Raw genomic sequence first — 24,010 nt, forward strand, 5'->3', positions numbered from 1 at the left:
TACTCCCCCATATCAAGATTAGATTTTAATTCAACATAGCTAGTGGACTTTTAAAACCTACACAGAACATAGAAATCTAAGTCCTAGCTGGTTAGTTCAGTTGGTTAGAGTGTAGCCTTATAACATCTCCCCATATAAGCCAGCCACCAAAAAAAAAAAAAAAAAAGAAAAGAAATCTAAGTCCTGAATACATACGTACTCCACATACCTTACTGATAGTTTAACTTAAAAGAAAACCAAATTGTTTATTTCATGGCAGCCTGGAAGGAATAATTATGTAATAAACGACAATAAGAAAAAGCCACTTATCATATAGTCTAGTCTTTATTGAAAGACTTACTTCAACTGTGGTTTACAGCTTTGGCTTAAGTTGGCAAGTCATTTTAGCCTCTCACTGCCAGCATATATAAAAATCAAGTGGGAATGGCATGGGGGGAAATATTAGTAGAGCAATTACTAGAGCAAAGAAAATGAGAGAAACACATCACCAAAATAAATCTTAAAATAATTATGAAATAAGAAACATTTCCTTGCATGCCAAAGAAACTCTGCTGCTGTTTTTAATGAATACGGAAGAGAAAAGGCAACAATTCTTAGGCTTTAAATTGGATCAAGATAGCACTGACTTCACTTTGTGTTATAAAAGTCTGAGTCTGTGTTAGCTTGACAGTCTTATTTTTTAAATGGTTCATTTCATTTGGATATAAGTAGCTTTATATTTTAAAAACAATTTAATATGAAATAACTTCCATTAACTGATCATGAAATCCTGTTTTCTTTCAGATTAAGACGAAGGGCACTTCAGTCACATGTTTACTATGGCAATATAACTAGTCTGGACAGTTTTATTAAATCATAGAATATACAACCAGGAAATGCTGCAGCTATGCTGTTACCTATCTCAAAAAGCTACTTAATTTACTGGCAGACCAAAAAAAAAAGCAAACAGAATTTAATAGGCGTTTATCAATTTTTTAAAAAAGTTTTTAGCTGTTCAAGTTTCATATATTCATGATATTTTTAACTTGGGGGCATAATTAATATAATTTCTTTTCCCTATAAAATATAAAGTAACTTTTCTAAAAACATTCCCCAAAGATACTATAAACAAAACAAATAAGGGTATATTTCATAATAGAAGACTGTAATAGGTTACTATTGTAGTTAAACTAAGGTGCCATAAAAAATTTGGCCCAAGGATGAAGAACTTCAGACCCTGCAATTTTTATGTTGAATACATTTGGCTATATTTTCTAAGTGGAGGGAAAAAAAAGTAACACCAAAATCATTGTGGTCACCAATTATGAAACCATCATTATTTTAAAGCTAACTGTAAGATTTCAAAGGTTTAAAAAATAGTAATTTGTGGGTGCCAATGGAATCTTACTACTTAATTATAAAGGGCTACTTTCTCATTTTGGTGCCCAGACCAACATTTTGAATACACTGCCAAAACATTTGCACCCCCTAGCTGTCACAATTCAAATACAACAAGTTTTACCTATTTTACATTCCTGTTTGATAGACATTTGAGGCAGATTTTATCCGCATAGCCTGAAAAATAACTCAAAAGCAAACCTCAATCTTCTGCATCTTCCCAACTGATTCATTTACAAACTATGCACACATACAACTCAAGCCTTCCTTCAGGCTTGTCATCTCATGCACACTACCCACAAAGGAAAAAAAATTACTTAAAAATAAAAGTCACAATTCTGTGTACTATTTAAACTGAATATCCAATTATAAATTGGTACATCAAACTGTCTAAATTAGATGTTTTAGCAATCCTGTTAAAAAAATCCTTGGCCAAAATATATCTAATTTTTAAAAACATCCCAAGATTTTTAAAAAACACTTGTACTATACAACTTATAGAAACCTTGAAATTGGTTTACAAGGTTTTAATCAAGGTATTTACATACCAAGTAATGTAAAGCAAAAAAAAAAAAAAAAAAGTCTAATATCCAATAACGTTTTAGAATATACTAATGTATCACGTATTTGTATGAAATTAAAATTAAGGCTTTTTCTGTGTAGTAATTTGTATAATTTTAATTTTACATTGTAGCCAACCTTGGAAATGTCAGTCTTAAACATTCTTATCAATCCACTGCATTCAATGCAGTGAAGTGTGTTAAGTGTTACTTCAAATAATTACATTGCTGCTACTTCTATGTTGAAGCATGCTTTTAAAACACTGTAGTAATTCAATATTTACAATGTATATTATTTAAACTTCATGTAAAAGCGCAAGTATGACTGTCTGACTTTAATACAAACAACATACTTGGAATTCCCCCCCCCCAAATGAAATGTAATATACTACAGTTTTAATAATCAATACTTTTTGAAGTTCTAAAAATATGTCTTAATGTGGACCACCAACATTCGCTCAAGTAACTCAGACAATGCCGTTCCTTATTTAGGGTGCAAAATTTCAGTCTGGCTTCAGTTTCTTTAGGCATACAGAAAGTAAGTATTTCCTCCAAAGCGATTCCAAAATCATGCATTTCTTCTTAATATCACACTTTTTCAGCTGACTTCAAAAGTGGTCCACCTCAAGGGAGGGGAGGGGAGTATCAGGATTCAGGATGAACTTATATGTGATTCCCAGTTTTTCATGATCATCCCTTTTTTGCTCTTTTAAAAACACAGTGAGTTAAAATACTGAATAGCAAGATAAAAATGGAATAGTATCTAAGAATCAAAATGTATTACCCACTTCTCCTATTATATCAAAATTTGTAGTCAGAATTGTCTTTATTGACTTTATTTCAGTTTTTGTACACAAAGAAAAATCATGTTCATATCCATCATGAACAAAAACTTAAAAAGGCAGAACTAGAAGACATGTGTCCTTCACCAAAGCAAAGCTGTGCTAAAGGTTCCAAACATTTCAATTTTTAAAATAAATATTTTCATTTTCCGATGTCTACTTTCATGTCTTCAGAGTGTCACAGGAAATCGAAGCCTATCACAAATTACAATTTTGTTTAGAGTCCCAGCTCACTGTGTTTGGTAACTTGCCATTCCATATCCAGCTTGGTTAGGAGGAGGTATTACAGGGGGAGGAGCTTGTCCTTGGGGAGGCTGAGCACCAAATCCACCCATCCAAGCAGCAGAAGGTGATTGACTTGGAAGAAAAAAAAAAAAAACTTCAGCAAACACAAGAAAAAAATCATCCATATTAAGAAAAAATCAAGCACAATCACAGAATGGACAACTAGAAATCAACAAACCTACAAGAAATAAAGTTTTAAGGCTGACATGTGTAGAACACATATCCCACTATCAGCCTAAAATTTTTGTTAAGATTACCACAACCTAGCATAAAGACGTCTCTGAAGAATATAGGAAAACTGATTTTTTAAATTGATAAATAATTTAACACATCATCCACCCATCATATATTGCATACCTGGTCTATGTACTTATCAGAAATATTTAAAACATAAGTTCATGTTGGAAAGTCTTAAAAGAAGAAACCAGTGAAAGTAAAATCTAGGCTGGCCTGGGGAAAAAAATTACAAGGGACCAACCCACCCACTCTGTCAACAAAGGGGTGCAGGGCAGGGCGGGGAAAGGCAAACTACTTTGTATTACATGAATTTCTGAGATTTTTCACACAGCCAAACAGGCATAAAATCATCAAATTTCTGAAAATATATAGACAAAGATCTTTCACATGCAAAAATAAATAAATGAAATATTAGAAATGTAAGTCAAATTCTACCAATTGCTTACAGGGATAGTAGTACACACCAAATGTTACCCCAACTTCCCTTTTCACCTAGGTAATAAGAAGTAATTTTGGAGCCTCATAAATAACATTCCATTAGATTTGTTTCTACAACGCTTATAATGTCAAATAGTTGAATATAGATAATTTAAAGAGATTCTCCCTTGCAAAACACACTTTCTTATTTTCTTCATCAGAACTGTATCTGTATCTGTTTCTGTATTGGAAAAACCAAAACAACTTACTCTACTCCAAATCCTTGTTGATTCCATGGTTGCCCATATACTCCATAAGGTGGAACTTGCCACCCATTTGCCATATACTGTCCATACTGTTGTGGGTTTCCATAAACCTGGCTCCACTGGCCCCACTGACTATAGTCGACCTAGGAAAAAGCAAATTATTGTTTTAGGAAACAAGTAAGAAACACCGTATTTGAAGAAAGAGTGGGAGACAAGGAAGAGAAAAACTAAGTAAGCACCCTTATGTGAATAGGACTCTGTTATTTATCATTGTCTAAGTTTATTGGGGTGGTGACACCTGTGAAAAGAAAGTATTAAGATTCAGTTAATACCGCAAAATAATCAATTTTGAAATAGCATTAACACAATCAACTGAAAGTAGCTATATGCTTTATTTTATTATTTATTTTACAGAGTATCCAAAGCTTTTTATGTAGATATGTAAGATAGAAACCTTAAAAAATGCTATGAAAAATCGAATTACCTGTTGGAAGTTTTTAGTCATATCAGGAGATTCTTTACCCCAATAGCATTTAACCACATGTCCTTCAATCGTAGTACCATTCACCGAAACAATGGCATGGGCCGCACTTTCATGGGTTGAAAATCTAAGAGAAAAAAATAATGTGGTTTCGTCTTTTATTTTTTAAGAACTTGACACAGTAAAATAATACAGAAACTCCTTAGTTTATACCTGTAAGTTGATATTTTTCCTAGGACATTATGTAGGTAATTAAAAGTTTGATATTGCAAAGTACTAAAATAACAAACTCTAAGATGGCAGGGGGGATTTAAATAACATAACTGAAGGAAATGAATCAAATGTAAGAGCAATGATGATATTACCGGTAGAATGTTACCTGACAAATGAATACCCCTTCTCTGGAAAAACTCTTATTTCCATAATTTGCCCAAATGGTGAGAATGTCTGTCTCATAAGCTGATCTATAAAACAAAAACATACAGATAAAATATTTAAGACTTTTCATATTTATATTTTCACGATAAATGTATATCACGAAATTCATACTACAGTGATGAAACTCCACAGGGAGGGTGATTAGAAAACCAAACACTGTACCTGTTAACCCAGAGGCAATTCCTCCACAGTACACAGTACAATTTTTTGGACTTGACTGGTTTACTACATCTTCAAATCTCAACTGCTTAGTGTTGTCTATATGCAGAAAGAAAACAAAAATGCTGACTGTTATACAGTATTGTAAAACTACCTTTTGTTAATTACTATATGATATTTTAGTTAATTACTTTTAGTTAATAACTATATGATATTAAGATATGCCTGAATGGGAGAAGAAAATACAATATTTTTCTCAATGCTATGATCTAATATAGATTTGATCTATAAAATCAGGTGGTTCACGGTTCCAAAAATATTTATACCAAAGCCCAATTATTTTCAGATAATGAAATTAAAGATGAGTCTTGCAACAGTAATTTAAATTTTAAAAAATTAAGACTACACTAATTCATGATTTTGTGAAAAATTCATAATTTTAACATATACAGCAGACATATCTTACTTTCTTGTGTACTTTTAGGTGCAGGTGGTTTACGTGTGGCCCAATTGGTTCTGATTTGACGACCTCCCAACCACTGACCTCCCATATGCACAATTGCATTTTCTGCATCCTAGAGAGAAAAAGAGGAAAGAAAGAACAACCACAAACAATGAAAATAGTGGAATATAAGACCCAGTAAGATGAAATAAAATGCTGGCACTGCTGGATCCAATAAATGTCATCAGTAAATGAATTCACTAAACATCCTAAACAAAACTATTACTGACAAGAAAATGATTTGAACTTGAGTAATTAATAAAAACTATTTTTATTTACAGATTTCAAAATACCAGGATAGCATTTAAGTTCGAGTAAAGGGAAATTTATCATAAATCAAATATGCAAGAAAAAATCACAACCCCACTGGAAACCCCACAAATTTTTTTAGTTTCTCAAATATACACATTTGAATAAAAAAGAAAACAGAAATCCCACAAGACAAAGTCATCTTCAAATATTTAACTTAATGGTTGATTTGTAATATAACTTTTACTGAATAATATATAAAAAAACTAATGTTATGATCTAAACTGCCTACCCCCCCAAATCTATATTCTTTTAGTAATGAATTATAATTATGACACAAGATTAAACACCTATTTTGAGACAGAAGACTTCTGAATTATGATTCAGAATGCTGTAAAATGGCTGTCAATAAAAAACAAGTTTAGATTACCTAAATCAATGTGAATTTAAAATTAATCTAAGCAAAGACAGAACACAACTCTGGCCCTTTATCTTAAATGAAATGTAAGTAATTTAAGTTACCTATTTTTTAAATGTACATAATTTAAGGTGTAGAAACTGTTCTAAAATAAAACCCTACTTTATTATTTAATGTTACAGTTAGTGCAAGTACTTAGATATTTTGGTACCTCTTTCTTAAAGAATACCTGCAAAAATCAAGATGGATTATTTAAATTTTCATTTACATAATTTCCTGTCGTCATTAACATCCCAGTTATAAAAGTATAGACAATAATTTTAAAAAGGGTTAAAACTAATATTTTCATAGTTAACACTCAGAGTAGCTCATTTTGCTTAGTCTTTGCTTTACTTCTAACAAATCTTACCTTCACCAATACACAAATGCAATTTTAATAATCTTCCTTATAGTGTAATCACCCTATCTTTTCCCAGCAATTTATTTCCAAGTTTATGAAAGAATTAAACTTTTATTGAAACACACACAAAATTACATAAAAACTGTGTCTGTAGTTAGCATCTAAACATACTCGTTTCAGATATGATATACTAATGATGAAATTTAGCATTAAAAAATTTAAATTGAGTGGAAAGAACATACCAGTTTGTTATAAAAAGATACAAAACCATAGCCTTTGGATTTTCCAGTTGCCATGTCTTTAACTACCCGGGCATCCCTGTGAAAAGAAGCACAGCTAAATGAGGGAAGTAAGAGTCACCCTCAAAATAAAAACTAAAAGGAACCACACACACTGTATTGTGAGCATTTTTAAAAATAATATTCCAGTTAGCCCTAATTAACTACAGCCATTCCTGAACTCTCCCTAATGCTTCTTTACCTGTTAGAAAAAAGCAGTAGGACAAAAACATGTAATAAACATGCAATCTAATCAAATAGCCTATGCTTTCTAAACTAAATGCTCAAAGTTGAAGATTAACAGGAAAAACAGTTTCCTTTTCTAACATTCTATTTGCTAGTGTCCTATAAGGTTTACTGATTCTATAAATTACTGTAACAATGCTAACTACTTTACCATGCAATCTCTAAATAGTTAAATGTCTTCTGCCTACTGATACAAAATATATGAAATATTAAAAAATTGAAAAAGAGGAAAAAATAGGAATTAAAAAGGCATACATGGCCTGTTAACAGATTTCTTTATTTTTCTTGGTCAATTCTCTACCATCATTTTGGAGTTTGGGCAGCTGTAAATTTTGAAAAATTGACATTTTCAGAAATTTAAGAAAGGAGAATAAAAAACTAACAACAATGCTAAGCACACCAGTACGAAAACAACAAATTTACACAGAAATTTTAGTGAGTAAGTTAAAATGATTGGAAATATAGAACTCCACTGAATATAGAATGTTAAAATGTAAATACTAAAATATGTATATATAAATAATGTATAATAAGAATAAATAGAAATGAGAAAAAAAATCTACAACTGAGTTCCAGTGTGCACAGTTCCTTGCAGTTAGCCTTCAAGATCCTGTCCATTCTTATGAGCAATTCTGCAAAATAACCAGAATGCTATTACTTTTAATTGTGACTTGGACTTTAGAAAAACTGCAGGTCTCAGGTATAAATAAAGATTGAAAAACAGCAACCTGTATTATTTTTATACTGATTTTTAAAACAGTACTACTTACCACATTTAGATTAAAAAGCAAAGCAAATATTAAAATAGAAAATTAAGAATTAAATCTTTCTTTCAAATAAATTATATCTACAGAACAACAAATTATATAGAGAAAAAAACTGTTGTTCTTAGTTGAAACATATTCCTACAAAGTAGTACTAAAACATTTAATTTAAATATACAGGAAACATACAAATTAAACTGATTTTAATCAGAAAGATAAACTGTAATACACATTTTATAAAAGTTGCAACCACTTTTAATTTTCTAATATACTTGATCAAGTAACAAACAGCAAAATTTGAGCATAAACTTTGTTAAAAATCAAACCACATTTGCCCCATAAGTAGCAAAATAAAATATCACTAACAAAAACGATCTACTAATTAATCCAACATTTATGACTTAGACATTGAAACATTTTAATATTGTAATAGTACTACTTTTCACTTATAGCTAAAATACCAAACACATTTATCATTATAATTAAACATGAACATTTCCAATCTAACCACAATATTCCCAAAGAGTTGCCTACTTTTCCCCATTTATAAATTGCTCCTACAAAAGTTTAATACACAGTATAAATCACATTTACTTTTGATTAACCCATTATCCTTAACCACCAAATTTTGAAAACATCTCACAAAAAGCCGGACTTTGTAAGTTTTACCACTTAAACCTCTGCTTCAAATATAACAAACAGAATCACTTAAATTTTTTAAACATATTTTACACAGGATTAGAAGAAAACAAGATCCCAAAACATTGAAATGACATTAACATTTTCAACAACATCTACTACTCAAAAAGCAAAACAAACCACCAAAAAAAAAAAGAGCCAAAAAACAAAAAACAAAACACACTAACTAGAGAAAGAAAATCTTAATTCCAATACAAGTTAATCATATACAATTTTGCCTGTTAATACTGAGTGTAGTACTAACTATGATACTTACGATATTTTACCAAAGGGGGCAAATGCTGATTTGATATCTTCTGTTGTAATTTCTGGACTCAAATCACCAACAAACACATGGAAGTGATCTGAAATCAAAGCATTTGATAATCAAATACTTAAGAAGTCAGCTATTAAACCTTTTTTTAGGCAACACTAAAAGAGGAAAAAAACCCTATTTAAGCTCATAATGCTGCCAGGATAATTTCAGAACTCTTCCACAGTAAAATGCAGCAGGAGTACTTACTGGAAGTATCTTTTTTCTGGCTACTTGGTGTTGTTGCCCAGTTTACTTTGACTTCCTAAAAATAAAGATTATATTTAATACAATTATTAGGCATGTCATAATGAATTGTAACACTTACCACTTATTAAATCATTTACCAAGCAGGATTATTTTTGTAAAAGCACTAGGCTAAATAAAGTAAAACCATCGCTCAGCAGCTGAGTATGTTTAAGAATTTGCTAAGAAGGAATACAAACTAATTTCACATGCAAATATATGTACTCATAAGGTACCACCATTCTATTATCTTACCTTTCCCAAAATTTTTCTCCCATTCATAGCAGCTAATGCAGCAGCTGCATCTCTGTGTTCATAAAATTCCACAAAGCAATATGGGTCATTGCTTGTATGCTGCAAAACAGAAAATCCAACAGAAGAGTTGACCCTTCTGCTATCGGGTTGCTGAGAAGAAAATCCAGGAAAAAACATTACTGATAGCTAGGAATGTAACAAGTGAGATTGCATAAGCTTATGAAAGCCTAACACTTAAAAAATAAGATTTACAGATCAACCTGACTTTGTACCTCAGAATACCGTTGTACTCAAACAGAACTATAAAAGCAGTATAGAATCATGACCATCAGTATTAAATGAAAATACAGAATTCTGGTGAAGGATGAACATAAAATGGAAGCTTATATGTATTAGACCAAATACATAGAAAGAAAAACCTCAAACTCAGATTTGATGAGGACCACTCCTTACCACTGCTCTTCTCCACTTTTTTTCTTTTTGGCAGCTGGCCAGTATGGGGATCCAAACCCTTGACCTTGGTATTATAACACTGCACTCTTATCTTTAAAAGGATAAATTCTACTTATGCATCATAATCCTTCATAACTGTATCCCAGGACTATAAAAAATACAGAAATGAACCAACTTTATAAACTTTACTGCTGAGCAAAACTAGGTTTACTACTACAAATGATGGTACTTTGTACTGCTAGAAAGACTGGGTTATATATATTTCTGTTCTGGATAAGGAAAGAATGAGAATAAAAACAGAAAAATTTAAGATTTATAATCAGCTATTGAAATTAATTCCTTATTTTCCAAAACAGCCTAACATACTGGAGATTCTATATACTTTAAATTTGGTCTCCCAAAGACCAGAGAAATACACTAGTGATCAAGAAAAGAATTTCTGAAAATGTGTCTAAATAAAATATTCCAGGACAAAGCTACAATTTTACACCATAAAAACACCAATACAAAAAAATTTATTAAATATGTTCTATAACACTGTGCTTGATAGTAGTTGGCAAATACACATTTATAAAGATGGTGAGAAAGTAGTGCTACCTAAGCTATATAAACATTTACCACCTAACAATCAAAATGGAAATGAATTTTTATAAAATTGCAATCTATACTGAACAGCTGCACAACTGTACGAATATATTTTTTACATAAAGTTAAAAACATTGATCACTTTTCAATGAAAAATGCCCTAAAAGGACAATATTTAAAATGTGGAATTCTAGTGGACTTACAAGGGATAAAAATATCAGATAAAATAAAATTCTTTTCAACAACTACTGTTTTTCACTCCAGGAAAGTTTTAGAAGACCAATCCAAAATAAGACATCTAAACAACAGCAACAGAGCAACTAGAAGGTATTTCCTCAAGGGGAAAAGAGTGGGATCATTAAATACTGACAAGAAAACTATGGGCTCTTATACAAAATCCTACTGTTGTAGCTATGTGAATACTTTTCTAAGAAGTAGAGAAAGGAAATGGGGGAAAGACTCCAAATTAAAATACTTAAATTCCTCTTGTAAGAGTTAACATTTACCAGAAACATTCATCGAAGAAAGGATTTAAAAGTAAATAAGAGACTGGCTGGTTACCTCAGTTGGTTAGAGCGTGGTGTTATAACACCAAGGTCAAGGGTCCAGATCCCCACACCAGCCAGCCGCCAAAAAACAAAATAAAACAGAAAAGTAAATAAGAAGCTACAATTGTGCTAGCTGGTTTTTCCTTTTACTCCTACCTCTTCTGCTGTGATAGTCTCTAACGGAAACATTGATAATTATAGCAAAACCTATATGGGTCCAATGGCAGATCTATGACAATCACAGGCTTTAGGAAATTCACGCATACAGATTTCAAATTTATCTAGCTAGGAGCAGGCCAGACCTCAATGTATACATGTATGTGTGCGTGTATGCAATGTGTATGTTTTGAGTGTGTACATATTCACATCACACTGCAGTTCATCTAAGATACCACTGATTTTTAACTCACACCTCAACTGTGAGAGATGTTAAACTTTTTTAAAGTTTGCCTTAGAATCAATAATATATACTCGTCATATTATATAGGTGTGATATTATAATATTTATATACTGGTTTTCATCGGCAATTCCTGGCTCATGCTACTCTCTGACCTTCTCCTGCCCTCCTTTCACCTGTTCCTTTTTCTCTCCAAGGAGGAAAATTCTCTGACCTACCTCAGTTGATCGTAGGTCATAAGACCCCCACTTCAGGAGGGACCCTGCCCCATACTGGGAGGAAGGAATGCTGCACAGAGAGGCCAAGAAGAATCTGAACAAACAGTCCTTGCTGGGTTTCCTCACCCAGTCTGTTAGTGTTAGATCATATCCTTTTGGTCCAATCACATCTCTACACAGTTGTCCATGCTTCAGTCATTCCTACATAATGAAGCTTCCATAAAAACCTAAGACCACAGGGTTCGGGGAGCTTCCAGATAGCTGAACATGTGGAGGTTCCTGGAAGGTGGTGTGCTTGGGAGAGCTTTCATGCTCCACGCCCCTTCCCCTTATATCTTGCCCCTTCCCCTTATTCCTCTTGTAAGAGTTAACATTTACTAGAAACATTCATTGAAGAAAGGATTTAAAAGTAAATAAGAGACTGGCTGTTTGGCTCAGTTGGTTAGAGCGTGGTGTTATAACAAGGGTCCAGATCCCCACACCAGCCAGCCGCCAAAAAACAAAATAAAACAAAAAAGTAAATAAGAAGCTACAATTGTGCTAGTTGATTTTTCCTCTTCTGCTGTGATGGTCTCGATGGGAAACACTGATAATTATAGCAAAACCTATACAGGTCCAATGGTAGATCTATGACAATCACAGGCTTTAGGAAATTCATGCATACAGATTTCAAATTTATCTAACTAGGAGCAGGCTAGATCCCACCCAATGTATCCATGTATGTGTAAATGTACGCAGTGTGTGTTAGTCCTTATCCTTTGTAACATGTTTTCTAATAAAACAGTAAATTTAAGGATGCATTTCCCGGAGTTCTGTGAGCCACTCAAGCAAACTAATCAAACACAAGGAGAGGGTTGTGGGAACCCTGATTTATAGCTGATTGGTAAGAAGTTCCAGAGGCCTGGAATTGTGACTGACATTTGAAGCGGACTGAGCCCTCACTCTGTACAATCTAACACTATCCTCAGGTAGACAGTGTTGGAATTGAATTGGAGGGCACCCAGCTGGTATCTGCTGGAGTACTGCTGGCTTGCTTGCTGGTGGGGAGAAATTCCCACATATTTGGTCTGTGTTGTTTGTTGTGCTGTGACAGCGGAGGAAAGAGTGTGTGTTTTTCTCACTCTTACCATAGGGAAAGCTAGTATCTATCATAAACAACATCTAAAGTAAAAAAAATCATAAAACTAAGGGGAAACAGTATTTTTCATATACTTAAGTAAAATTTATGAAAGGAAAATAAATGTCTAGATGCTAGATATTCTGTACTGGAGTTCATGCCCTTTGGACGCTTCCCATTTACAGCACCACCAAGTGACACTCTAAAAATCAATTATTTCCTTACCTTAATTAGTGTTGTCATCTATTTTTGTTGGATGACAGAAATGTCAAGACAGTGAAATATGAGATTTTATAACTATTTACAAGTTCAAGTCTAGGAGTTCCAGAATATGAATATGTATGAAAATTCATTTCACTCCCTCCATCCCTCAAATGGCTGTACACACATAGGCTTTTTAAAAATACTGTTATCACGTTTCTCAAAAATTTTCTAGTGACTCTTTTTACCTTCTCACGCCCCATCCTCTCCTAAACCCACTCCTGTCAGCTTCCCACTGAATCCTGCCACTGAAACTGCATGTTGAGCTCACCGATGATCTCTGTGACCCTTTTCTGTCCTTGTCTTGACTTCAAAGCAGAATTCAAAACAGCTGACTACTAGTGAAGACAGGACTACTATCCTACTCCTTTAGCCATTCTCTTCTTTTGATCCTATCATACTCTCTGGGTTTTCCTGTTTCCTCATGCAGGATCTTTCAGCAGGTAGTTTAACTAGAACTCTAAACGTAACTTTAAACGTTGAGCTGCTCCACGGCTTGGACCTCAGTCCCTGTACTTTACCATCACTCTCTCTAGGTGATCTCGTCCAGTCCCATGGCTTCAAATGCCACTGCAAACTTCAGCACTTGTCCCTCCAGAGTTCTAAACTAATTTATCCAACTGCATACACATAACCATCCATTTAGATGTCTAATGCACATCTTAGATTTAACACTGCCAGAGCAGAACTCGTGATTGCCACCACCCCCCCTTCCATCTTGTACCTCCCTCAGTCCCTCAGTCATCCCATTTTAGTAAATCAATAGCATTATCGCCCATACATCTGGACTAATAAGGATCTTAGAGTCTTTCCTGATTTCTTCCTTTCCCTTACATCCCACAGACAAGCCAGTTCTATGGGTTCTTCCTCCAAAATATATCCCAAATATACCTACCTCTATTTCCTTGGCTATCACTCTAAAGAACAACCCCCTATCATCTCCTACCTAGACTAGTGAGGTAAACCCAGCTAGTTTCTCTCCTTCCACCCTTGTCCCTTACAATCCATTCTCCACACGATAGTAATTCTCTACAAAGAGTAATCTTAAAAATGCAAATCAAGACACCTCAGCCCCCTGCTTAAACTCCTCCAATGGCCTGCCACTGCAACCAGAGTAAAACCTAAACTCTGTCATGGCCTGTACTGCCCTACGTGATCCTGAATCTTGCCTACCTTGTTAGACTCATTTCCTACCAATCCCCTCCATCACTCACCAGGTTCTAGCTATCCTGGTCTTTAGTTCCACAAACAAAACAAGATCACTCCCAATATATAAGGCCTTTATATTTGCTGTTTCCTCTGCCTGCAGCTCTTAACATAGATGGCACCATCTTGTTACTCCTATCTTGCTCAAAGAGGTGGTATCTTCTCTCACCACCTAGCCTATATAGCACCAATCTTCCAATCATCATCCCAGAACTCTGTTTTATTCTCTTCGTGGCTCTTATCCCTATGTGCCTGCGGACCTCATTTTTCCAGCTCTCCATTATATTCCCCATGTCTTGAATAGTGCCTAATGAATGAAAAAATGAATGAATAAATAATCAAAGACAGGAAGGAAAGAAGGAAAAATATAATATGCCAGAAAAGAAAGATGACTGTCATCAGAAAAGAAGATCAAAAGGTCAATGTACTTTACAGGTTTTTAATAGTTCCCCATCTCAGGATAAAACACAAACTCCTTAGCACAACTTCCGACCCATTCCAAACACTCCTGCCTCATCTCCTGGCATCTCTCACGACTAATCCCATTTTAAACTCCATCCATGCTATAATTTCTATTTTTCCCTCTCATTCTCTCACAAGCATTCCCGCTTTCTCTCTCTATCAGCCTGTCTCTCTCTACCAGCCTGGATCAACATTCTTCTCTTTGTTTAGAATCCCTTCTTCCCCAAATTCCTTCCTAGCCAGTTTCTGTTGTCATCCTTTTAGGTTTCAGGTTATAACACCAAGGTCAAAGGTTCAGATCCCCTTCCTGGCCAGCTGTACACCCCTGCCCAAAAAGGTAACTATCCTTTTAGGTTTCAACCTAGACACCGACTCCTCCAAGATGCCTCCCCTGACCTAAGACTGCACTGGATACGCTCCCTCTGTGCTCCCACGGCACTTGAAGCTGTCTGCTTCCATAGCATTTATTATCCTATATGCTACGTGCCTGTTAACTCCCGTCTCCCTACTAGACTGTAAAATTTATGCAGCTAGGAACCGTCTTATTCACCACTGTACCCCTAGCACTTAGTGTAGAATTTGGTACATAGTAAATAGTAAAAAAAAAAAAAAAAAAAAAAAATCCATCTTGATGAATAAACAAAAAGACAAGGAAGAAATGAACAACTGAAACATGAGTCATTGGGCACTGCTACAGAGTCTTATCAGGAAATGTATAAAAAGTTTTCTTTGAAAAAGGACAACAAAATTATTATTCTAACAGTTTAAATGCTTATTTCCAAAAGGTTGCTCAGTCAGTATTTACTGAAGATGAATAAGAAACATGGTGCTATACTATGCACATGATAACATAATGTTCTTTAATGTATACCAGTTCCTAAACTTTAAATGTATACTATCTGAATCATTAATATTCTTACTGGAATTGTTATGAAATACCATCAGGTTCTTCACCACTCTGAGATAAGCTCTTAACAACTTTTTACAAGCAGAATCACTTATCATGAAGAATGACCGCTTGAAAATAACAGCACAGAAACTTTGCCCTCTCAAACAAAACTCCATTCTAAGCCTAGTGTGTCAGCCAAATCAGAGTAATGAGTCAAACATCAAACACAAATCTCTTCACCAGAATAACTTAAGGCATAAAATGAATTTTAAAAATGCTAATCAACCCATGTACCTCAGAACGCTAACCATCGTGCTAATTGACAGCACATGTAACTGGGAAGGTCTTACCTCTGTTATCATTTTACAGCTTTTACAGGGTCCAATCTGACTGAATAACTGAAGTATAAGGACTTCTGTCACATCTCTGGAGAGGTTACCTACGTATCTGCACAAGAAGAAAAAAATACATTATCAGCAATTTTTCTTCAACTCTGGCTTTACTGTGTTATCATTTAATTCATCACCTTTTATTTCATTTTAACTTCCTCTGTCTTCAATAAAATTTTTCCAAGTAAGCCTGATCTTATGAAAATAAGATTAACTCTTATTTAGGACAGCAACACTTGTTCTTAGGCCATTAAAATACCACTTCAGAAGACATTATAAAGAACAAAGTAATGGGATCTTGCATACCCCAAAGGTATATTATTCTGTACCCTATATATCATATTCTCATCTTATTCTAATTGTTAAAAATTTAAACCAGTCTCAAGATAACCACAATTCAAAATAATTTATCACACCACACACACAAATATGATAAATACTGATTCATTAAAACACCTGATCATAAGGGAATATTAGATATAAATGAGTTTATCTTGGACTCCCAACCAAAGCAATTACATGAGCTAAGGATAGAATTAAGAGTAAAATTATAGCTAAATACACAGAGGGTGGATGGGTTTTGTTTTGTTTTTTGCTTTTGGCTAAATAAGATTGTTAGTTATAATATGTCTTCATTATTTTGTTTTAGGAGAGCAGAGTAAAATAATAAAGTTTCTTAATCTAAAATGCATGAGAATCAACAAAATACACCTTTATGTGGATAACAAAGCAAATATAAAGATTTCTTTAGAAATTTTCAGAGAAAAATTAAGATAAATCCATGTGTAGGTTTGACTATAGCTATTTAAAGATTTGGGGTTTTGGGGCCAGCCTGTGGCTCACTTGGGAGACTGTGGTGCTGATAACACCAAGGCCACGGGTTCCGATCTCTATATAGGGATGGCCAGTTAGCTCACTTGGGAGAGCAGGGTCCTAACACCACCAAGTCAAGGGTTAAGATCCCCTTACCAGTCATCTTAAAAAAAAAAAAAGAAAAAAAAAAGATTGGGGTGGGTTTTTTTTCCTAATTACAAATTGAATATGTTTCATATAAAAGATGTTAAATACAGGGTAAGTTTAAAAAAAAGAAAAGAAAAAAGACTACTCCATCATCAGGATGACCACCTTGGTTTATGTCTTGTACCATGGATTTATCTTCATTTATTCTCAATAAATTGCCACACTTTTGTCTTTCTGGTACTCAGTGCATAATTACTCAACCTTGTATCTGTTATGAACAACCTCATAAACCAAATAATATTTGTAAAATTTAACACAGTTTCTTATGAAAATAGAAGGACATAAATTTTATTTTTCTAACTGTAATATACAACCAGATGTTAATTTGGAAACTCAATACTAAGACCAAAATAAGCCTTGCAACATGGCTACCATATTAAACACATAACTGCTTTAAGATGGAAACTCTGAAAGGGAAAAAAATAGGCTAAGAAAGCAAAGTTTAAGTAAAAAAAAAAAAAAAAAAAATCTAATTAAGAATGAGTAGCAATTTTCCAGTTCAGTTCAGAATTTCACTGCAATGAGTACTAATTAGTGTACATGCTCTAAAATTGAAACATATGTCCAGTGTTACTTAAATAGAAGACTAAACCAGTGACAAACTGGTTTAGGTACACTATGCCATCTTTCCTTCTAATTAGAGTAGAGCTGACCCATTGGTAGGCCAATGCAGTGACATACTTTTTCCAGCAGTAGTGAAAGGTTATAAGATTATGAGCTAAACATGGATAACTGCCTGCTCCTTTTTAACTTGTAGGGGTTTGTGAGCCTGTATCCATGGAATAATTTCTTTATACAAGGTAGACTTGTCTATAAGGAAAATGAACAAGTCATCTTGATCTTCTAAATATCATGCTCACAGTCCCTAAAAGGCTAATTAGCTCATTTCTGCAAATAGAGTGGATAAAACTGATTTTCACATATTGGAGCTAGCTTGTAACAAAATTCAAATAGAATAATCATTTTAATATAACAAATTTTAAATGATTTCAACAGTTTTGAAGTAGCATTACTGTTTAAACATCGATTTGTTCAGGAAAAACTGCATGGGCATTAATTACCATCCATAACTAATAGTCATTATAAAAGCTGCTGCTGTTTAATAGGATTTTTATTCCAAGTCAACCTATGTCCTATAGATTTTGAAGAATTTCTAGAGGCACATTTAGATGTATTATTAATTTATATTTCTAGCACGATGCCAAAGATCAAAATGTTAATAGCTAGGTTTAGAATGCCATGAAATACTTATAGAAAAATTCAGGTTTAAGGCTTCCTATTTTTCAAATATTTCCACTAAAAGTTAAGTGGTAAGGGGCAAACTAAATTTCAAAAACTAACGTAATAGACTCTCCATAACAATAAAAAATCCATAATTCACTATATAATTTCACCTAAATTTTACCTAAATTTCAGATTGCCTTTCCTTTATTCAGAGTTCTATAATTCAGACATTTACACATGCCTTCATGCAACATAATACTTAATAGAGACACATCTTTTAAAATACTACAATACTGCATAAGTGCCTTCACATTATCATAAAATAATCTGTCCCCAAATAAATACGAACAAAAATACTTAAGACAAAGTTTAATACTTGACCTAACAAGAACATCATCTCTTGGCAGTTTATTGAAATGATATCTTTTTTCTTTCCAAATTATAATTTCTACACTTCACTTTCTTTCTGCTATGGTTATGAAGTAGTCAACAATGTTCGGATTAAAGTTCCAAGTTCTTAAGTATATAATTTCTACCTAAGAACATATACAAAATAACACAAAAAAGACAAATGGCTCAAATTCTTAGTATTGAGAGGTCAATTCAAAGAGTAAATACTTAGGAAATTCCAAAATGACTTTTAACTCAAGGAAAAAAAAGAAAAAAGAAAAGGCATACCTTAGGGTCTATTTTGTCTTCTAAGAACAGGAACTGTAGGAACTGAAGCATTAAAAACTGAAAATGATACCTTTTCCCTAACATCGGGGTTAAAATCCATGTTGAGACTAGAAAATTAGCAGTTTGACAGTACGCAAAAGTTCACATTGCCAAACTACTTCCTATGTCCAACTGAGCAGAATGTTAAGAACATCATGCCTCTTAGAAGACTAAGGATATTTTTTCAACAGTGAATGTGCTGTCGCTCTGAAAAGTAGCCCTACTAAGGCTGAAATTAGCAGCACTTTTACACAAAATACTACAGCTAAATTTCCATTAAAGTAACTTTTCTGCTTTTGTTCTTGACAAGTGCCTATAGAGGAGGAGATTTTGCAACAACATCCTTCAACAGATCTCTAATGAATTGTTCAATTTGTCAGTATTTCACTTTAGGAAGGAGGGAAGGTGGAGGAAAGGTACAGGAGGTACAATTTAACTGACCAACTATATATGTAATGGATATACACATACACACACATGCTTTAAAGAAACAGAGAATATGATTAAGTTGAACAAGGGGCTTGATTATAGTCATAATATAGCCAAGTCCATGGTATAACTAGTCAATTTTATAATGACATTTTAAACTATTTTCTTCTGCTTTGCTCTTAAAGTGTTTGGTTTATACTCTAAATCATTAGTTTATTTCTTCTTTTTGACTGAGTATCAGGAAAAAAGAATAGCCTTAAAGGATGGCATTGCATAACATGGTATTATCCCAGATACACAATTTCTACTGATTTGGGTGCATCGGATAGATGAAGAAAATAAACTACAATAGAACACTGTTACAACTTAGTGTTGTATTGTAAGCTCAGATATACCATGGATCAAATCACTGCACTACAAAGCTACACACAACACAAGCCTGAAAGGTGTGTCCTACAAGGCAGGTGTCAGGCAGTCCAGTTCCAATACCAGTATTGTACAGCATAATCTCATTTGATTTTTTAAATCACAAGTTACCCAATACATAATACCCCCAAATAAATGTCAAATGAGAATGAAAAACATCAGAAAACAGACCTTTAAAGCAACTATATGACAAATAGAACTTTAAGCTCAACATCAAAGCAATTCTATACCACTTTAAATACCATCAAATAAATTAGTAATACTGTAGGTAATGAATATTTAAAGACCTACCTATGCTATAAACACCATATTGTTTTCTGAAGATAGAACCATATGTCTTAGCTTGTGTGTGTCTGCAGGAAAAAAACCTCACTAGTAACACACAGGCATTTTAAGGAAACAGTTTAAGATAAGCTTTGTTAAGAGTACATTTTTTTAAAACATACTAGCCACTTGAAAACCTAATCCATAGGTCACAATGTAAAATATAGGATCTCCATAAACAAACAAACAAAACAAAATCCTACTAGATATCAACCTCTAAAATCATGTTCAAAGTTTTCATCATGTTACTTGCATCTAAAAGAACCGTTTGAGGAGACATATGCAAAATGTACACTTAAAAAAAGTACTATGCGTTATTTTTATTAAACTCTGACAAAAATCCCAATTGTGAAATGTTTGCTTTTATCTCAAGATTTTACATCTGAAGGTTTAATATATATACATATAAATCAACAGACTGCACCACGTATGACAGTAATATCTGCCTATAATTTTAAATCAATCAGGACTTTCTAAAAAAAGGACTTAATACTAATTTAATGAAAGAAGTATAATCATTGTAAAATATTTATTGAGTACCTCTTATGTTCCAGGCAGTGAACTAAGTGCTGCAGGGGTAAGACCTAGGAAGATGTAGCAGTCCTTGTCTAAAAAAAAAAAAAAAAAAAAACCCTTCCCATGGAGAAGAGTGGGAGAAGGAAAAAGGAAGACAGAATAGTAAACATGTACTGGCATACAGGAACAACAGAGCTTAAGATGTTTATTTACTCATACTATACATGTCACATTTTTAGACAACTGTAAACAGACAACTTAAGTGTGTTTCAGAGAAAGAAACAGACAATTTAAGTGTGTTTCAGAGAAAGGACAGGAGAGTGGAGGAGGCAGAGGTAGGGAATAGGTAACAAAGAAGATAGGTTATTAGTCTCCTGGAGAACAGATGAAGACAAGGCAGATGTAAAGATAGATGAATAAAATATACTGAAAAAGCATATTATTTAGCAGGACAAAACCAGAAATTCCTCTTCATAAGGAACACATAGATACAGTTAATGAGACATGTGCCATAAGAAATTCCTCTTCATAAGGAACAGATACAGTTAATGAGACATGTGCCATGACATTTACCAATTTTTCAGTAGCTACTATGATGCAATGATGACATTTCAGATTTTTTTCAGATACGATGTAACTTTTATCTTTGTTAATTAAATACATGCTAGCTAGGTGCTAAATCTAGCTTTCCCAGATGTTTCCATCAAAACACACATCGCTAACTAAATACCAAGCCTTGGCTTCAACAGATGTTGAAAGACAAATTTCAAGTTTGTCCCAATTCTCTTTTATGGGAAGAGAAGGTAGAAATAAAAGACAACACAAAACATAAACATAAACCTTCTATTAGGAAGGCTTTTTATTCAAACATTTGATGTGCCTAAGTTGGCCTCAAATTCTCAAAACAAGATGTCAAATACTTCAGTGAGACGTTAGAAAAATAAGAATAAAAAGAGTACAAGGCCGCAAAATAACCCCAAAACAAACAAACAAAAAAACTGTAAACGTACTTTCTTTGGTAGGAGTGAAGAGATGAGAAGCTAATCAAACTTTCTGAGTGCCCATCCACCTTCATCTATTCCCCCCAAACTAATTTCCCCATCGGACAGCAGAGCCAAGTGACCTATGATCATATCAATACCAGACAGAGGCAAGAGAAACAAAGCAGCGATCTGACTTCTTGTACTCAAGGTAGGAGTGCTGGGCCTCAGGTGGCTGGGAAAACTTAGGTGCCCAATTTAAACATTTCATTAGAAATTACCCAGACTTAAAAAAAAAAAAAAAAAAAAGGTGCAGGCAAAGAAAGGAGTGCCACACTATCCGGAAAGGAACGCAAATGCTGAGTCATCACTCTTCATTAGGAAAAGAAGGAAACTCGAATTAAGTGGTGGGAAGATGAGATTCATTCATTAGGTTGGGCTTCAGATAAAAAGCAACGCAAGACAGGAGAAAAAGCGCCCAAAAGACACACGTCGAAGAGCGGATTAAGACATCAGTTTATCCGACTCAGAAGTTCTCGACGCACAAACAAATTAGGAAGAGGCAACACCAAGAAAGCAGGAGGAATTTAACAACTGTCAATCTAGCGTAGGGAGCGCTCAGAGTAAACTTCATCATCAAAGAAGGGAAAGATGCTTGGGCGGCAAGAGGCATCCTCCTCGCACTTCAAAAGTAGCGGGCGCGAAGCGGGTGAAATGACAGCGTGGGCGGGGGCACGTGGGGCAGAAAGAGAGAAGGGGCTGGAGCAAAGGAAGAACGTCCGGCTTTCTCGGGAAAAGAGCCTGGAGAGACAGGAGCTGAGGACGTGGAGGGCGTGATCGCTAATTCCCGGGGCCCGCAGGGGATGCAGCGGCGGTCCCACCCCCAGTCCCACCCCCACCAGGCCCTGCCCCTGTTGGGACCGGCCCAGCCCAGGGCCCCCGAAGCAGAGGGGAGCAGGAGCTCTCCTGGGCCTGACAGCCACGGCCGTGCCGAAACCCGGCCTAGAAAGGGTATGCAAAGAAGGGCGCGAGAGTAAAAGGTCGAGAGAGGCTCCAGAGCCCAGGAAGTGGCTGTGTTTGGGGGAAGGGAGGGCTTCCTTCCCAAGGAACAGGGGACAGATGAGGAATGCACTTCGCGTCCACGCCGCCCCAGCCAGGGAGCAGCTGAGAGTCCCGGCTCCGGTCCCCTCGCTCCTGCTCCCTCCCTTAGCGTCCCGCGGTGCCTGGGCCTCTCGGCGCCTGGCAGCCCCCGTCTCGGGTACTCACAGAGTCCGGGGCTGCCCGTCGTCTTCCATCATGGTGGGTGCGACGGAGCGATCCCGGGACAAGGGGGAGGGCAGGGCTGGGGAGGGGAGGGGGCGGGGAGGAAGGGGAGGGGGGCTCCGGGCACCGGCTGGGGACAGAGGATAAGGCACCGAACCCTACTCTCGGGCTCTCTCCCCCCAGCCCGCTCCGGACACTGCGCTCCAACCAGGAGGAGCAGGAGGAGGAGGAGGATGGACAAAATGGCCGCCGCCACCAGCCAGGCAGGAAACGGGGCAGAGCGCAGGCGCAGCCCGCCAGGTCACCGCTCAGGCCGGCCGCGACGGCCTGCCCGGGGGATAACTGAGCGGGGAGGAAAATGGGCCGTTGAGGATCTCTGTGCCCTCTCACGACGGGTCACGTCGTCGCTATAGGCCTGCTGGCCGGCCGAAACCCAACCAACTGCAGAAGAAATCGGGGAAAAAGAGAAAAGCCGTGATGCTGAAGTCTCTGGGAACCGTGGCCCTGGAAAGAAGAGAGGGAAGCGTTTCTCCAGAGGACTGCTGGGAACTGTAGTCCAAAAGAGACGGCTGGCGCCCGCGCCGCGCTGGGACGCGAAGACGAGACTTCTGGGTAGTGTAGTCGTACGTGAGGCCGTGCGGCGACCAGGAAGTCGGCGTGCATGGGAAGGGACGAAAAGAGTAAAAGCGACGTTAAAAGGCGACGAGACGAAGTGGGAAAAATCCCTGTCCGCGAAGTGAACTACTAGTCCCAGAGTGCCTCGCGCTGGGGGCTGCCCCAGCGCTGCTCCAGGCATGTTAAGGCTCTTCTGTTGGCTCAGCCTGAACTTCTGCTCCGCCTCCGTCCAGCCCGAGAGCGGTTTCTTCAACTGCGGCTCCGGCGGTGCTGTGGCTCTTCATGGCGTTCGAGCCGGCAGGCCTTGCCGGCCCTTCTCCGCTTATCACAACGGCCCGCCCGCGGTCGTCAACCGCCGCCTCGCGCGTCGGGCCGGAGAGAGGCTGGCCTGGCGGGGACCTGGGGGGACTTCCCAAGGGCCGGCGTGTCGTTTGGACGCATTTTCCTGCCAATAGGTGTCCCTCGCTTAGGTGGCCTTCTTGTAAATTGCTTTACAAGTGTCGGAAGTTAACGTACCCATTTATCTCATTGGATAGGGGGTAAGAAGATCCGTTCTTTA

General features: G+C 36.0%; 1 protein-coding gene across 2 annotated transcripts; it reads right to left on the reverse strand.

The window, feature by feature from the left end:
• Positions 1–305: 305 nt before the first annotated feature.
• On the reverse strand, positions 306–23,436 carry TIAL1 (TIA1 cytotoxic granule-associated RNA binding protein-like 1). Of its 2 annotated transcripts, none has more exons than XM_008586101.1 (12): positions 22,840–23,436; positions 15,899–15,995; positions 9,412–9,510; positions 9,121–9,175; positions 8,875–8,962; positions 6,874–6,949; positions 5,529–5,637; positions 5,066–5,161; positions 4,845–4,929; positions 4,469–4,592; positions 3,988–4,127; positions 306–3,136 (listed from the first exon to the last, which is right to left on the reverse strand). In XM_008586101.1, exons 1-12 carry the CDS (start codon positions 22,869–22,871, stop codon positions 3,010–3,012), a joined length of 1,128 nt encoding a protein of 375 aa, XP_008584323.1. In that variant the 5' UTR covers positions 22,872–23,436; the 3' UTR covers positions 306–3,009. The 2 variants fall into 2 exon arrangements, with proteins under 2 accessions (XP_008584323.1, XP_008584322.1); XM_008586100.1 differs by having other exon boundaries at positions 9,412–9,561.
• Between the last annotated feature and the right edge of the window lie 574 nt (positions 23,437–24,010).

The sequence above is a fragment of the Galeopterus variegatus genome, unplaced genomic scaffold, assembly GCF_000696425.1.
Source record: "Galeopterus variegatus unplaced genomic scaffold, G_variegatus-3.0.2 Scaffold3827, whole genome shotgun sequence".
NCBI lineage: Eukaryota > Metazoa > Chordata > Mammalia > Dermoptera > Cynocephalidae > Galeopterus > Galeopterus variegatus.

Bases quoted from the DNA above. Each gene is read 5' to 3' on its own strand.
- TIAL1 (XM_008586100.1), bottom strand. From the start codon at position 22,871: ATGATGGAAGACGACGGGCAGCCCCGGACTCT. The intron at 8,963-9,120 runs GTAAGTACTCCT...CTTTGATTTCAG, and splicing joins CCAGAAAAAAGATACTTCCA to ATCACTTCCATGTGTTTGTT. The intron at 6,950-8,874 runs GTAAGTATCATA...TTCTTTTCACAG, and splicing joins GCCCCCTTTGGTAAAATATC to GGATGCCCGGGTAGTTAAAG.